Source organism: Dermacentor variabilis, chromosome 1 (assembly GCF_050947875.1).
Source record: "Dermacentor variabilis isolate Ectoservices chromosome 1, ASM5094787v1, whole genome shotgun sequence".
Lineage (NCBI taxonomy): Eukaryota > Metazoa > Arthropoda > Arachnida > Ixodida > Ixodidae > Dermacentor > Dermacentor variabilis.
The window spans coordinates 33,117,563-33,131,867 of NC_134568.1; the positions used below are offsets into that span (position 1 = coordinate 33,117,563).

Sequence of the window (14,305 nt, forward strand, 5' to 3'; positions counted from 1 at the left end):
ACGCTATGCTAGAATACTTTATGGACGTTTTGAACGTCGCACAACACATATTCCGCCGCGGGTTTCGGTACTAGCGATGTCTTGTTCGGAAGCACTGAACGGCGGCTGGTATTAGGAAGCTTTAGAAATAACGTCCCCGAGCTGCTTTGCTCACCCGAAAATCCAAACTACATTGTAAGCCTTTTCCGTTATGTTGCATTTTATTCGCGTTCTTTTCAACGGCTGGTCGATAGCGTCCCCTGAATGTGGTTTCCCTGTTTCTTTTATCCCTGTTAAGCGGGCCACGACACGCTTTTTTAAGAGCTATGGTACAGGGCGCATCGATTGCTCAGTCTAAAAAAAAAAAAAATGCGTTTAAAGCAAACATCAAAGCGGCGGCTGGACGGCTGCAGAACCGCTAAACTAGTAATCCTCGCTGCGTTCCGGTAATGGTGTGACAACATCGGCATGTCGCCTCTCGCACACCCAGTCGCTCGTTCGCGAGCGTGGTCGATTTTCACGACGAAACTTCACTTGCAAACCGATATGGTGGAGTTGTGACGCTAGATGCGAAGCGTGAGTTATAAGCAGGTAGTTTTTTTTTTATTCTTTTATCTGCACACTTGCTACTCTCTTAGTTAGAAGAGCGGCAGCCAAGGAAAGGCGTTGTCCCCGGGTTCGGTTCCTATGACCAGGGCCAATCGCTTCTTCCTGCGAAGCTTTCTCTCCGAGAAGCCCGCTGTATGGGTTTCCTTTGTATATATTCGCGTTATACCGTGCGATGAAAGTTTCTTTCTCCTTTGACTTGGCTAATGATATGTTCATTATCACGAGTGGCCGGAACCTCTTTCACTTTCTTTTTTTCTTTTTTTGCAAAACGCTACTTCGTACTATTTACTACTGGAATACGAGCCCATACTCAGAGCAGCCTCGAGTGGCTCTACGAAAGGGGCAAGTCCTCCCTGGGCAATGGCTGTAAAATGTATTTTAGCAGCGTATGCAAGTGCGCATATCCGACGAAATGATGAAGTTAAATGCACGATCATTACCCTGGTCTGTACTCGCGGAGCAAGGCCGTAGGTCCCAGGTCGTTGGCGTTATTTATGGCAAAAGTTGTCACCGAACATGCAAAGATGCATACTCCCAGTGCAGCCATCGCAAACTTGGGCAACCTGAAACGAGGAGCGAGTATTCTTCTGTAATATAAGATACTTAGGAAACGCTGGCATCCACACAATCAAGCCGACGGCAGCACTGAACGAAAGAAACGTCACTGGAATAATAATAATAATAATAATTCCATAATAAGTTCCATGAATAAATGGAAACACAAAGTGACATATTGGCAGGATGTTAATGGCTATACTCCCAGTTCTGGATTCATGATCTTGTTGTGCAAGTTGACTTGAGACCTTGTGCTCACAAACTCGAAAGTCAGCATTGATTTTATCTAAGGCAAAGGGTCTCGGGAATTTACGAACGCCTGCTCCGTAATAATCAATCACTGAGAAACGTATTAGGGGATCATAATTTCATTTTGATTCACCGTTTACCGCCATGCGACGAGTTACGAAAGCTTCCGTAAAACTAAGCAAGCATCCCTCGGCGGCAGCACTTGTCACGTGTACAGTTTGACTAGTGCTGCGTTTACGCTGTCCAGGCACAGTGAATTATTATTATTATTTACATATTCATTACCACTTCATTTTCTCTTGTTTTGTATTCTCTCTCTCTCTCATTAACGCCACAGCAGTTCTGAGCAGTGCTTATCTTACAGGAGGCGAACTAGTTGAATTTCTTTGAGTTGCAGCTTTAGGCGCGATGAAATTGGCAAAAGTGATGAAAGAATGCGGCCCGCCGCATTACACAGCACTTTAGATTTTACGTCACTGTGGTCGAATTCACAAATATTTTCGTTCTCGAGAGCGGTCTGCCATTGGGCGGGCGCCTTCGTTAACAGTTAAATATGTCTGAAATCACGATCAGCAGGCTCTTACGAACAGTCCTATAGCGCAAGTCCTTGTTTTCCAAATAAAGGCCCTGGGATCGTATTAAGAAAACTTCACAGTGACAACAGCCTCTCTATCATTCCGATCGCTATCATCACTGGCAGGCGCCGGAATGTCTGCCAATGAGGGAACGCTCTTAAGAAGAGGGCCCGTATTTACAAAAAAAGTTCTTACGCTTAAACTACTCGCAAGAGCAGCTGCCTGCCTATCGCCATGTTAGGCACACTTAATGAAGGCAGCCGGCCAATGATTTTTTATTTATTTTTTATTTTGAATACCCTAAAAGGCCCCGACAGGCATTACATAGGGGGGGGGGGGGGGTACAATTCACACATGATATGTCAACAAAGCATGATATGATAAACAGAATTTGGGAACGCAAAGCTTAATGCCGAATTCTCAAAGCTTTTCACTCGTAAGTGATGTTTGTTATTTGCCAACTGCCTTCGTTAATGATATGCGTAACATCGCGATTGGTTGCATGACTTACCTGCTCTTACAAGGAGTTGTACCGAAATAACGTTTTTGGGGCGAAGACGGAAGAAGACTTTTTCGCGATCCATCATAAAATCATCGCTGCGTGAACTGTTGATATACGTTTCTGCTCTGCTAATTACTTTCTGAACGTCTAAGTTATACCGCTCGGCTACCGAACGCCATCAAATGACCAGCTTTCTTCCATTTGCAAAGTCTCGAAATATACGCAATGCTCACCGTATGAGGAGAAATCCCATTGCAATGCTGAAGATTAAAGCTTGAAAGACAAAGGCCAGGAACCAGGTGTGAGGCATGCACTGAAAAAGGGGAAGGAAAAAGAAGACGAAAGAAAGAACGAAAGGTTGAATGCAAAATGTAAATTTGTCGTTCAGATCAAAATAATCAAATGCACGGCTTTACGTATAAAACTACCCGCCGTGGTGGCGCAGTGGCTGTGGTGTGGCGCTGCTAAGCACGGGGTCGCGGGATCGAATCCCGGCCGCGGCGGCCGCATTTTGATGGGCGGCGAAATGCAAGAAACGCCCGTGTCCCGTGCATAGGGGGCACGTTGAAGATCCCCTGGTGGCGAAAATTAATCCGGATTCCCTCACTACGGCGTGCCTTATGATCAAGTCGTGGTTTCGGCACGTAACCCTAGGATTCATCCATTAGGAATAAAAATGCGTGAGATTGTACTTTGCGCTATACACGACAACAACGTCCGGGGTTCTCAAATATCGTTAGTGCAAAAAATCTACAAGGAGAAAACCAGCACAAGCTCTCGGGTTAGTGTTTTTCTTCTATGCCATGCTCATGCCCCGAAAAAAAAAAAAAAAATATATATATATATATATATATATATATATATATATATATATATATATATATATATATATATATATATATATATATATATATATATATATATATATATATATGATCCACTTCTTCGGGCCACGTTTGGCTTCTTGCTTCATTATTAAACCTATCGTAAGGCTCAAAATGCTTGTTGATTGTTTGTGTGATTCAATTGATCTTCACAAGGAAACTTCCCCGCCTTACCTGCTCTTTTGTGGGGAAGAAGTTGTTGATGAAGAGCACGTTCCACTGCCAGCTCTTTTCACACTGTGACAAGTATTTTGTGCTTTCAATGGCCCATGATGGCCCGTTGCCCAGGGTGGGGAACTTGGCATTAATCACTAGTAATAGTAACACATACAATGGCAGCAGCCTGCAAATGCAAAACGAAGTCAGATTTCTCTATCAGCACAGAGGTATTTGGCAAAGGGTGTCTGTTAGTAACGAAAAATTTGGCTACCACTCTTTTTGCTCACGAGCTGCAGGATGAAGGGTTTTCAGCATTTCTCTTCTGCCCCTATCAACCCCATTACATGCTGCCTCATCGCCACAGCCATTTTTACGACTGTGGAATTGGACATAGGAGCTTAGGTTGCTAGCGCAACGCAAACAATAAGATGACACATACATACATACATACATACATACATACATACATACATACATACATACATACATACATACACACACACACACACACACACACGCACACGCACACACACACACACACACACACACACACACACACACACACACACACACACACACACACACACACATATATATATATATATATATATGCATGTATACATACATACATACATACATACATACATACATACATACATACATACATACATACATACATACATACACGTACACGCGCACACGCACGCAGGCACTTGCATGGCGTTGTATACGTTCTGTCTCTGTGTATTGTTTGCAGCAATGCCAGCTCTCCAAGATCGCATAAAGACTATCCCGCGTCACAAACCAGAGTCGGCTGCCAGACTACGTTGTTTCCGTCTCTGGGCCATGATCGCTTGTGTTCTGTTGTGGGACAGCACGTGTATGTCCCCAGACCAATATATGTTCTCCGTCCATTCGCTTGGATGAAACATATTAGCTTTGTTCTCTCTTCCTGTCTATCTTCCGTTTTGGTTCTGGCTGTCTGAACACAGCGTGAATGCACACGTACCCCCCCCCCCCCTCTTTATGTTTAGAACACCCTCTGAGCGCTTAAGGATAAAGAAAATGACGATGAAATACGGCTCATTTAGTTATTATTTTCGCCTTAAGAATAAAATAAAGCGTACCCGACAAAGAAGTACTTGGTAGCTGTGAGGGCGCATCGGAAGTACCTCCCGGCGCCACAGTCTTCTTGGCTTCCACAGCGACGCACAGATCGCACAATGTTGTACGCTATGGAAATGGCACTGGAAGGAGGGAAAAAAAAGTCAGCGAAGGGGAAATGAACCGGAGGAATATCGATCAGAGAGCTTACGCTGCAGGGTTATATTCGAAACACGGTACAGTTTTGAAACGAAACGAAAAAAAAAATTTATGTGCATTTAAATTACATTTAGGGTTTCACGTGCCAAGCATGGCCGATGTAAGCAATGTTTTTTTTTTCTGTGGTTTTACGTGCCAAAACCACGATCTCACTATGAGGCAAGCCGTAGTAGGGGGATACTCCGGATTAATTTTGACCACTCGGGGTTCCCTAACGTGCACGCAGTGCACAGGGAACACAGGCGTTTTTTTTTTTTTGCATTTCACCCTCATCAAAATGCTGCCGCCGCGGAGGCGGCCGTATGTGCATCAGTACGTCCTATATACTGCAGAGGAAACCACCGGACCCTGCTACTTGTCGGATCTCGCACAAAGGGGCAGCCATGATGATCTCTAACTGGCGCGCAATATCCTATAAAGACTCTACTGGTATAACCAATAACTTGCACCGGCGTATGCATCAAACATATGTGCGAGTCTCGGTGAAATTTGCAGGGATTCTTTGCCGCGAGATTCAACGCATTTCGACTGATCAGTGTCGCGCTGCTCCGCACGCAGGTTATCCTCGCAGCTGTCGCGAAAAGGGACGACTGCAACACCCAGCAACGCATTTATTGAGACCTGTGATAGCGAAAAGCACGCAGCGCCTAAATACCTGGTGCGTTGTTAAAGTGAATCATTCGTGCTGTTACTAGGAAAACAGTGACAAATGTTCCCAAGTTGACTGCAGGATTTTCTCGTACACAGCGGTTACGTGGACGTTACTTACGTCGATTCGCAGCACGCAAAAAAAAAAAAAAAAAAACGCGGAGCGCACGAAGCAGTCTCGTGCCTCATTTTGTACTCACATGACTGTAGCAATGGCGTCAATCGCCAAGGAGTTGTTGATGGCGAACTGGATCGGAGGATCGTTCAGGACCTCTCTCAACGACTTCAGGTTTCCTGCGAATCAGTGCGGCGCACGCGAGCCATTTTGTAGCGCATTTTAGAACCGAACTGCAGAAACATCATTACGCTGTCGCGTTTTTACTTTTACGTTAGCGCGGTGATGCCAGAGAGCGAGTGATAGGAGGAGTTGTGTTGTCAGTTGCCGTCCAGCGCTCGCTTTGTTCGAGAGCGCAACACCATCAGTGCGAACTAATTAAGCGCGTCTTTGTGTCTGCCTAGAGAACGTGCTGGACAGACCATAATGGGTGTGTGAGTGGAAGAAGAGGGGCTGGAGGAGGCTACAGCCTTCCAGCAGTGCCCTTCCCCCCAAACATACTTTTCTCTCTCGTCCTTCCGTGCGTTCAACCGCTCACGTTAGCTCGATACTCGCTACAGCTGCAAAGTTGGAAGAACCGTCTCAAGTGCAGGAGCCATTTCGTTGACTTCTGCACTTGACCCCTCCAACGAACATAGGGCTGTTCCGAATTTCCAGTTATTCGTAGTTATCTGTGAGCTCTACAGGAGACGAGAAGTTACGAGGAAAATCTGCGCCCCTCCCACGATGCCTTGTTTGAGAAGGTGAAGGGATTGGCACTTTTAGCCCTTCTATGCGCTCGTCTAGGCTATGAGCGCGCGTTTTGGCTTTGTTGCGCGAACAGTGCACAGATAGAGTGAACAGGTGGGATGTTGTTACTCAGCTTCCCCCCCCCCAAAAAAAGAAGAAAAATAGAAAGGAAACAGATCGAAATGCGGGAGCCAATGTCATTCGGGTGGATTTCTATGCTAACGTCATTTGCATTCCCCGTTCGCTCTACGCAAATGTAGCGCCGGAAATACCTGAGAGGTTGAAAGGCCTGAGTATGAGCGTGCTGCCGATGATGATCCAGACGAAGCTCATGGAGGTGATGCCAGCCATGGGTGCAAGCGTCTTGCTGCCGCGGCGGCCGCTCATGAGCATGCGGAAGTTGCGGTAGGCCGAGAACGCGCGCAGCACCTGCACGTAGTGGTTCTCCGCATCTGCGCACGTGTCAGATAGAGAGAGTCGAGTGCTAGTAACGTGAATGATGGTAGTTTTGGCTGGTCGGCAGTTTAGCAGAGAGGGATCCACTAAAGGCATGGAAAAAAAAAATAGGTGGAAGCCGTCGGAGGAGCTTCCCTGCTGAGATATATGACGCTGGCGTCACTTTCTGGTTAGCTCTGCTGGTTAACGCAATTACGAGGCGTACTGTGACGTCGCACTGCCTCCGTGATCGGCTCGCGTTACGAGCCACACTATAAAGCCTTTGCGAGGAGACGCGTGCTGCATTAGTATCATGATCGGCCCACCAAGTTACCACCTTTGATTACACTGTCGCCGAGATCGGCATATAGCCCTAATTCGACCCTCTTTTCGGGATCGGCTCAGTTTATACTCGGCCAGACAGCCGTCCACGCAAAATGGCGCGATGAGCCAAAGATGGCTAGGAACACGACGAACGAAGCGACGGGCACAGCATTTCAGTGGTTTTCAGGCCTCGCATTCACAAAAAGCACTTAGGGCTAGAATTGTTCGCAAGAGCAAATGCTATAGCCAATCCTGATGCTGGACATACTAATTAGCGAAGGCTACCGGCCAATGGCAAATAACATTTACGAACAAAAGCTTCGTGAATTCGGATCCAGTTTACTAGGTAACGTTGCCGTATCCGGCCATTAACTTTGTATTTACGCGGGTCTGATCTGGTAATCTCTCCTCTGTGCCATTTCTGTAAGGAAAGTGAGTCTATTGGCCGCAATATTTCCTCTTTTTTTGTCAACGTTCTTTAACCGAAACAGAAAGGCTTCTTGAGGGTCCACTTCGTAATTTGATTGGGTCTAAATGTTTAGGTTTTACTCTCCCTTGGAACCTCGGCACTACAGACTTTAGGTAAAGATGTGTCTCACACTGCGTGCATCCCATTTCCTACAAGAAACAAAACGTTTACGGTGTTTATCGTTATTCTTTACTCTCACTATCACCTTTCCTCCAAATGATTCTTCCATACCGTTGAATGAGTTATAGTCAGAATAGTTTACAGCCTAAATGCGCTGGAACGTATCTTTGGTTTCTTTTCGAGGAAACAGATTTTCCTTAGAAAATAAAAATAGACAGGTAGGTACTAGACAATGGCAATAAGGAACGAGCGGAAAGTAGCGATTGGCTGTTCGCACTCTTCAAAACTGCCAATTAGCAGCCTTTCTGAATCATCCTTTAATGATGGACTCTGGAGTAGTCACAGTTGCCTGTATATACTCACTTATTTCGTAAGAATGAGCCTTGACTATTTCCTTTGCGGCGAACTCTCTGTTGACCAGCATGAGGAACATGGCGTCCACTAGTGTTCCCAAGACGACTAGTACGAGCAGAATGCCGACAATGATTCTGTAAAGGAACAGCAGAACGACAGTTGTAAGAGAAATCCTGCCCCCCCCCCCTTTTTTTTTTCGGTTGTCGAGAGTAGTGCTTCGTGACGAACATAGACCATGTGTTCAAGCCTGCATTTTTAGATATTTTAGATATAGGCTGTTTTAGATATTTGAGAGATCCGACAAAAAAAGAACCCTAATAGTTCTTGCTGGTGAAGCTTGACAACAGTGGCGGAAATTAGAATTTGTGCGATAATCCCATTTACAAATATTACTTGACTATATTTCACAAATTACCTCCTTGATCGATAACCTTAAGGCATTTTGTATCTTCAGAACTGAAGCCAGCCCGCAGTGCTCAGCGCATAACCTCTTAATAAAAACCCTGTGCCTCACTCGGGGGCCTCTCAGCACAGGGTACAGCCAGCTTGTACTTACACTGGTCAACCTCCCTGTCTTTGCCTCTATTTTCCTCCTCTCCTATGTGCCTCGCCCTAGTTTCCAGGAGCACAAACTCAAAACCTGTAGCAAAATGCATTGCTGTTGCAGTTAATGTGTTTTCGCACTGCGGGAAAAAATGCAGTACATAAAAAAGTGCTAACTGGAACAACAATGGATCTCACTGCAGATCTCGAGTCCTTATTTCTCGGAATTATTACGTGTTAGGCACATACAGGGTGATTGCAATTTTAAGTTATATGGAATTTTCAAACATAACCTGTTGCAGATAACATAATTGTAGTCCTCGAGCTGGATTATTTGGAGGCAGGCATTACTTGCGCGAGAAATCAAAACACATTTTAGCTAATTAAAATATTCACTGATTATATTTTGAATTAATTACTTTACGGCACAAGCTGCAATTTACGAATTGTAGCCGGTTAGTTTAGAAGGCCTATCGACTTTGAATTAATTTCCAGAATGACGCCAGGTTGGAGATATGCGCCATCAAAGATGCCGTAAAAATGCACTGTTGTTCCACTTACTTTTTTGACGAAACGCTCTTTATGCATTTAAGCACCAAAGTAACGGGAATGCCGATGTATATCGTTCCACCACTTTGGGAAATACTATCTCGAAACTGGTGTGCTTCTGGAAGCTCATTTCAAGTGGATGCGTCTTGCAAGCTCACCGGCTACGTCAATTAATAACTTGCGATATGTGCCGTAAAGTAATTAATCAAGAAATAATTAGTGACTTTTCGTTAATTGGTTGAATATGCGTTTCGATTTCTCGTACTAGTAATGCCCGTCTCTTAGAATAATCCAGCTGAAGGACAAGAATTCTGCTATCTGCCGCAAGCGATTTTTTAAAAAATATTCTATAAGACTTAAAAATGACCACCCTGTATATTTTCTAGCTACGGATTATGCTTTGAGCACTTGACAGCGATCGTATTGTTAGCCAATGGCGGAAGGAAAGAATTAGGAGGGAGCATCGCACAACACGATTGAAGCCAAACGTATCGGCCCAACACGTGATCGTCACACCAGAGCGCGCGGTCAGATTTAGTGCTCCCGCTCTGCAGATAGAGCAGGGCTATGCTATAGCCACTATAGCAGGGCGGCTGAACAAGTGCACATCGATTAAAGAAAAAAAAACTATTGGTAACCAAATATCCCCGGCCAATGCGCCGAATGCGCAAGGCCCCATGCATGAAACTCGCTATGCGAATGTGAGAGGTGAACAGTTTAATTTTGTTTTGAGCATTTGGCAGGCACCTCGTTTTTATGTTCCAATGCAGTCAATTAGTACCAAGGAGCGTGTAAAAAAAAGCAGGATGCAAATTTCGTGTTGAGGGAATGTCAAGCAGTATACTTACGACGCAGCCAGCAAGGTAGAGGACTGTTCATGTGTATTGAGGTTGTCCTTTGTCACGCATCCTGCTAATTCAATGCCCATCTTCACGTCCGGTGCTTTCATACCCAGTTGCGAAACGTAATACAGAACTGAAACAGGGGAGGGGGGAGGGAGGATTTTGTTGTGAGTAAAACTAAATGGGGAGGAGGTATCTTGGTTGCGCACATGTTTAATGGGGTTGGGATAAAGGGGTGTTGAGATATGAACTGGGCGGCGTCAGACGGCAGTGACCCACTGGGCACGCAATGATGATGCCCGATAACGCAGATACACCACGTCATTGACGATGTAGTACGAATTTGACCCTTCTCATTCCTTATGAGTGAATTGTGAACTAGCTGTATACCATAATTGTCACAGCTTGCAAAGGCGCTTACAAAAGTAATCTTCGGAAATGCTCGCTGTGAAAGTTGAGGTGAGTGTGGAGTCTAGTCGGATGGTTTAGGCAATGACTGTAAGAAAAATAATGTAGGCAGCCGTGCAAGTTGCGTGCATCTGCAATTCGTTGCACGCTGTTCATCCTTTGCTTATGTGCAAGTTCTTGCCAATAGTACAGATACTATATCATGACAGGATTGAGCATGCTGTCAACTTGTAATCGGCCTAAAATAATTATATTGCTTATCTCGCCAAGTTGTTGTTCTGAGCTTTATGCATCAATTTATTGGACAGAAGTCTTATCACTCTCACATATGGTGCATATATGCATAGTACTTTATCTGTGCGGTTATCAGCAGCGGCTTTCTTTTATTCATTTTTGCTCTCTCTCTCTCTCTCCGATATGCACGGATGATACCTTATGGTAAATGTGGATATACTACGAAAAAAATGCGGAAGAGATCGACGTATATAATGAATGTGACGTTGTAAAAAATTGTTTTCTCTTCATTCTAGTAAATAATGGTTCTTTTAGCCATGCTCAACAATGCCCTGAAGGGCCGGTCACGTTTGATTACCGTGCAAAAATCAGGGCCCGTATTCACAAAAAAGTTCTTACGCTAGAACTGTTCGTAAGAGTAAATACCAGCCAATCGCGCTGCTGGATATATTAATAGCGAGGGCGGCCGGCCAATGGAAAAAGGCACTTTGGGGCCGAATTCGTTCGCAAGTGCTTTTCGCCATTGACCGAGCGCCTTCACTGATAATATGTCCGGCATGGTCGCGGGATTGGCTGAACGGTTCTAGAACAATTCTAGAATTGTTCGTAAAAAAATTAAATTATGGGGTTTTACGTGCCAAAACCACTTTCTGATTATCAGGCACGCCGTAGTGGAGGACTCCGGAAATTTCGACCACTTGGGGTTCTTTAACGTGCACCTAAATCTAAGTACACGGGTGTTTTCGCATTTCGCCCCCATCGGAATGCGGCCGCCGTGGCCGGCATTCGATCCCGCGATCTCGTGCATCAGCAGCCTAACACCATAGCCAGAATTGTTCGTAAGAGCAACGTCCAAACAATTGATCGGGATGCTGTACATATTATTAGAAAAGGTGATTGGACAATGGTAAACAACATTTACGAACGAACAGCTTCGTGACTACGGTCCTTGTTACGCATATAATCGCATGTGAGTGCGACGTGCAGACGCCCTGCAGACTGTTCCTATATAAGAGTGACGCAGTCCGATATGTACGCTTTGAATTCGTAAAGTGGTTAAACACTTTACGAATGCAAAGCGTACATATATCGGACCGCGTCACTATTATATAGGAATGGGCTACAGGTGGAAAACACTTTACGAATGCAGGCTGCTAAGCCGTACACGCAACAACGCATCCTGGGTCAGTATAATGTAATGATTTCTTTCTCTTGATTCTATTCCTTTTTATCATCCACTCGTTCATACTTGGGCGATCCCCCGGATAACATGTGCGAAGCGTTGCTCGGGCCACCGACGAAGCAGGAAAAGGAATATCATTGGAATATATAATCGTCACATTATTCAGGCACTGGTCGCTTTTGATTTGTTAGCCTGAATGTTCACACTGATTAATTAAATTAATTTATCGGGTTTTTACCTGCCAAAGCTACGATACAATCAGGCAGGCCGTTGTGTGAGACAGCGGATTAATTTGACCACCCGGGGTTCTTTAACGTACACCTAAATATTAGTACAAGAGTTATTATTATTATTTTTTTTTTTGCATTTTGCCCCCATCGAAATCAACATGTCTGCACAGCGCAAAAGACGAGGATAGAAGATAGGCGCTGACTTCAACTAAGATCCAAACACAGCGAACAGCTTACGCGTGAAATCATTAGAAGCTGACAAGCTAAAGCGGCTGAGTGCACTTTGCATCAGCATGCCGTCCCTCCCCCTCACCAAAAACGAAATCGAGTATCTGGCTGTGATGCGATAGGGTTTCATGAGATGTGTGACATCATGCAAAACATTTTTATTCTACTATTTGCACATATGTCTGAAGTATATAGTTCTGGCGGTGTCACAAATATAGCTTAGTTGAGGTCAGCGCCTGTGTTGTGTCCTATCTTCTGTCCTCGTCTTTTGGCGCTGTGCAGACATGTCGATATTGAATCATCAACTCACCCGAGCTTCCACTTTCCCATTGAAATGCTGGCGCAGCGACCAGGGAAGCGAACCCGCTACCTCGTGCTAACAGTAACGCAACGCCAAAGCCGATAAGCTACGGCGGCGGGTGACACACGCCGACAGTGGTTCCAACTTATTCTCCGTGTTTCGAAGGCGCGCCCATATTGCGCTGGACCGTGACGGTGTGACCACGTTGTAATCACGGCCGAAAAGGGTTTTGTGACACCAGTGTTGAGGCTGACGCACCACGGGCACGTTTTTTTCGACCACAGGATAACAGCCAGATTTTCCGCCGCCGCCGGGGTGTACACCACGACGGAAATGTGTCGTGGTGTTCACGACTCATTCACACAGCTTTTGTTCGTAAGATCTTTTTTGTCACAGGCCGGGGCCGCCTTCACTAATATTGTCCAATATAACGATTGGCTGGCACATTATCTTACGAATAGTTACCGCACAAGAACTTCATTATCAATGCGGATACGTAAAAAAAAAATTGTTTGTTTCTTCACGTCCCGCACTGCGTCGTTTTTTGGCTTGCCGGCGGATCAAGGCGGGCAAGCTGGCACCTGGGTTCACGCGACGCACCCGAATAGCAGCGATGCGTGCACCTACCGCCAGCTCCGATGGCCCTGATTGCTTTCTCGGTGCACGCCGACGGGAGGCACAGTCCCAGAAAGCCAGGGAATTCGTCCATCAGCTCTGCAACGTCCTTGAGATCGCCTTTCTGCGTGAAAAAGAAAAAAGGGGTTGTGCACGCGCGCTGAGTATAACGTGTGATCGCCTTCGGTATGACGGCGCCGTAGTATGCAGGGCTACAAAGGTTACATTTCGTCAATCATTCGCTAAATTTCAAGTACTTGGGAGATATCATAAGAAGCCAACAAACACTGACACCAAGGACAACATAGGGGGAATTACTTGTGGTTAATAAATGAAATAGAGAAACGATAAATTAGTGGAAATGAAAGCGCATGAAAAAACAAGTTGCCGCAGGTGGGGTACGATCCCACAACCTTCGCATTGCGCGTACGATGCTCTACTAATTGAGCTACCGCGGCGCCGTTTCCCTGTCCACTTTCATGGGCATTTATGTTTTCCTCGTAGAACCCTTGGAGTGTTAGCCAGCGCCACCACTCACAAACATTGGGGGCGGGTGTGGAACATCCTTTCTGCCGCAGGCTTCACGAGAACGCGATCTTTCTTTTTTTGGGTGAAGACAACCAGTCAATAAACCCACACATAACACCTGAAGGCATCAATGTTGCCGGATTCGAAACCCTCGTTATGTAATAAACGAGATGAAAGGGGGTTAACCGAGGGGCCCGATTTTTATTAGTCGTATCATAAGAAGCCAACAAACACTGACACCAAGGAGAACATAGAGGGAATTACTTGTGCTTAATGAATGAAATAAACAAACGATAAATTAATGGAAATGAAACTGTATGAAAAAAAGAACAACTTAGGAGAGACATTTACAAAGAGATCAGGGCCACATACTCGGAGCAAGAACAAACAAACCAAAACCAATGCCGTGTAAGACGACGGTTGCGAAATGAGCGCAGCATATTGATCGTTATCTTCTTGAGAAACGAGTAGCATTGAGCAAAAAGTATAGCCACGAGGACACTCACGCAGACATACAGCCATGTACACACGCACGCACACACAAACACACACGCACCAATGCACACGCAGGCCCACACGCACACACACGCACACATATACATGCACGCGTACAAA

General features: G+C 45.4%; 1 protein-coding gene and 1 non-coding gene across 2 annotated transcripts in view; both read right to left on the minus strand.

Moving 5' to 3' along the window:
- LOC142576306 (nose resistant to fluoxetine protein 6-like) overlaps positions 1-14,305 on the minus strand; it is an 85,598-nt gene that overhangs the window by 6,469 nt on the left and 64,824 nt on the right. Inside the window, exons 4-12 of the mRNA XM_075686373.1 lie at positions 13,175-13,286; positions 9,970-10,096; positions 8,039-8,163; positions 6,600-6,779; positions 5,684-5,777; positions 4,640-4,759; positions 3,528-3,696; positions 2,703-2,782; positions 1,029-1,151 (exon numbers count right to left, since the gene is read on the minus strand). Of these exons, the coding sequence (XP_075542488.1) occupies positions 1,029-1,151; positions 2,703-2,782; positions 3,528-3,696; positions 4,640-4,759; positions 5,684-5,777; positions 6,600-6,779; positions 8,039-8,163; positions 9,970-10,096; positions 13,175-13,286 (1,130 nt within the window). The remainder of the gene's footprint in view (positions 1-1,028; positions 1,152-2,702; positions 2,783-3,527; positions 3,697-4,639; positions 4,760-5,683; positions 5,778-6,599; positions 6,780-8,038; positions 8,164-9,969; positions 10,097-13,174; positions 13,287-14,305) is intronic.
- TRNAA-CGC (transfer RNA alanine (anticodon CGC)) lies at positions 13,548-13,620 on the minus strand. Its single transcript has one exon. It is a non-coding gene; the product is annotated as a tRNA-Ala (tRNA).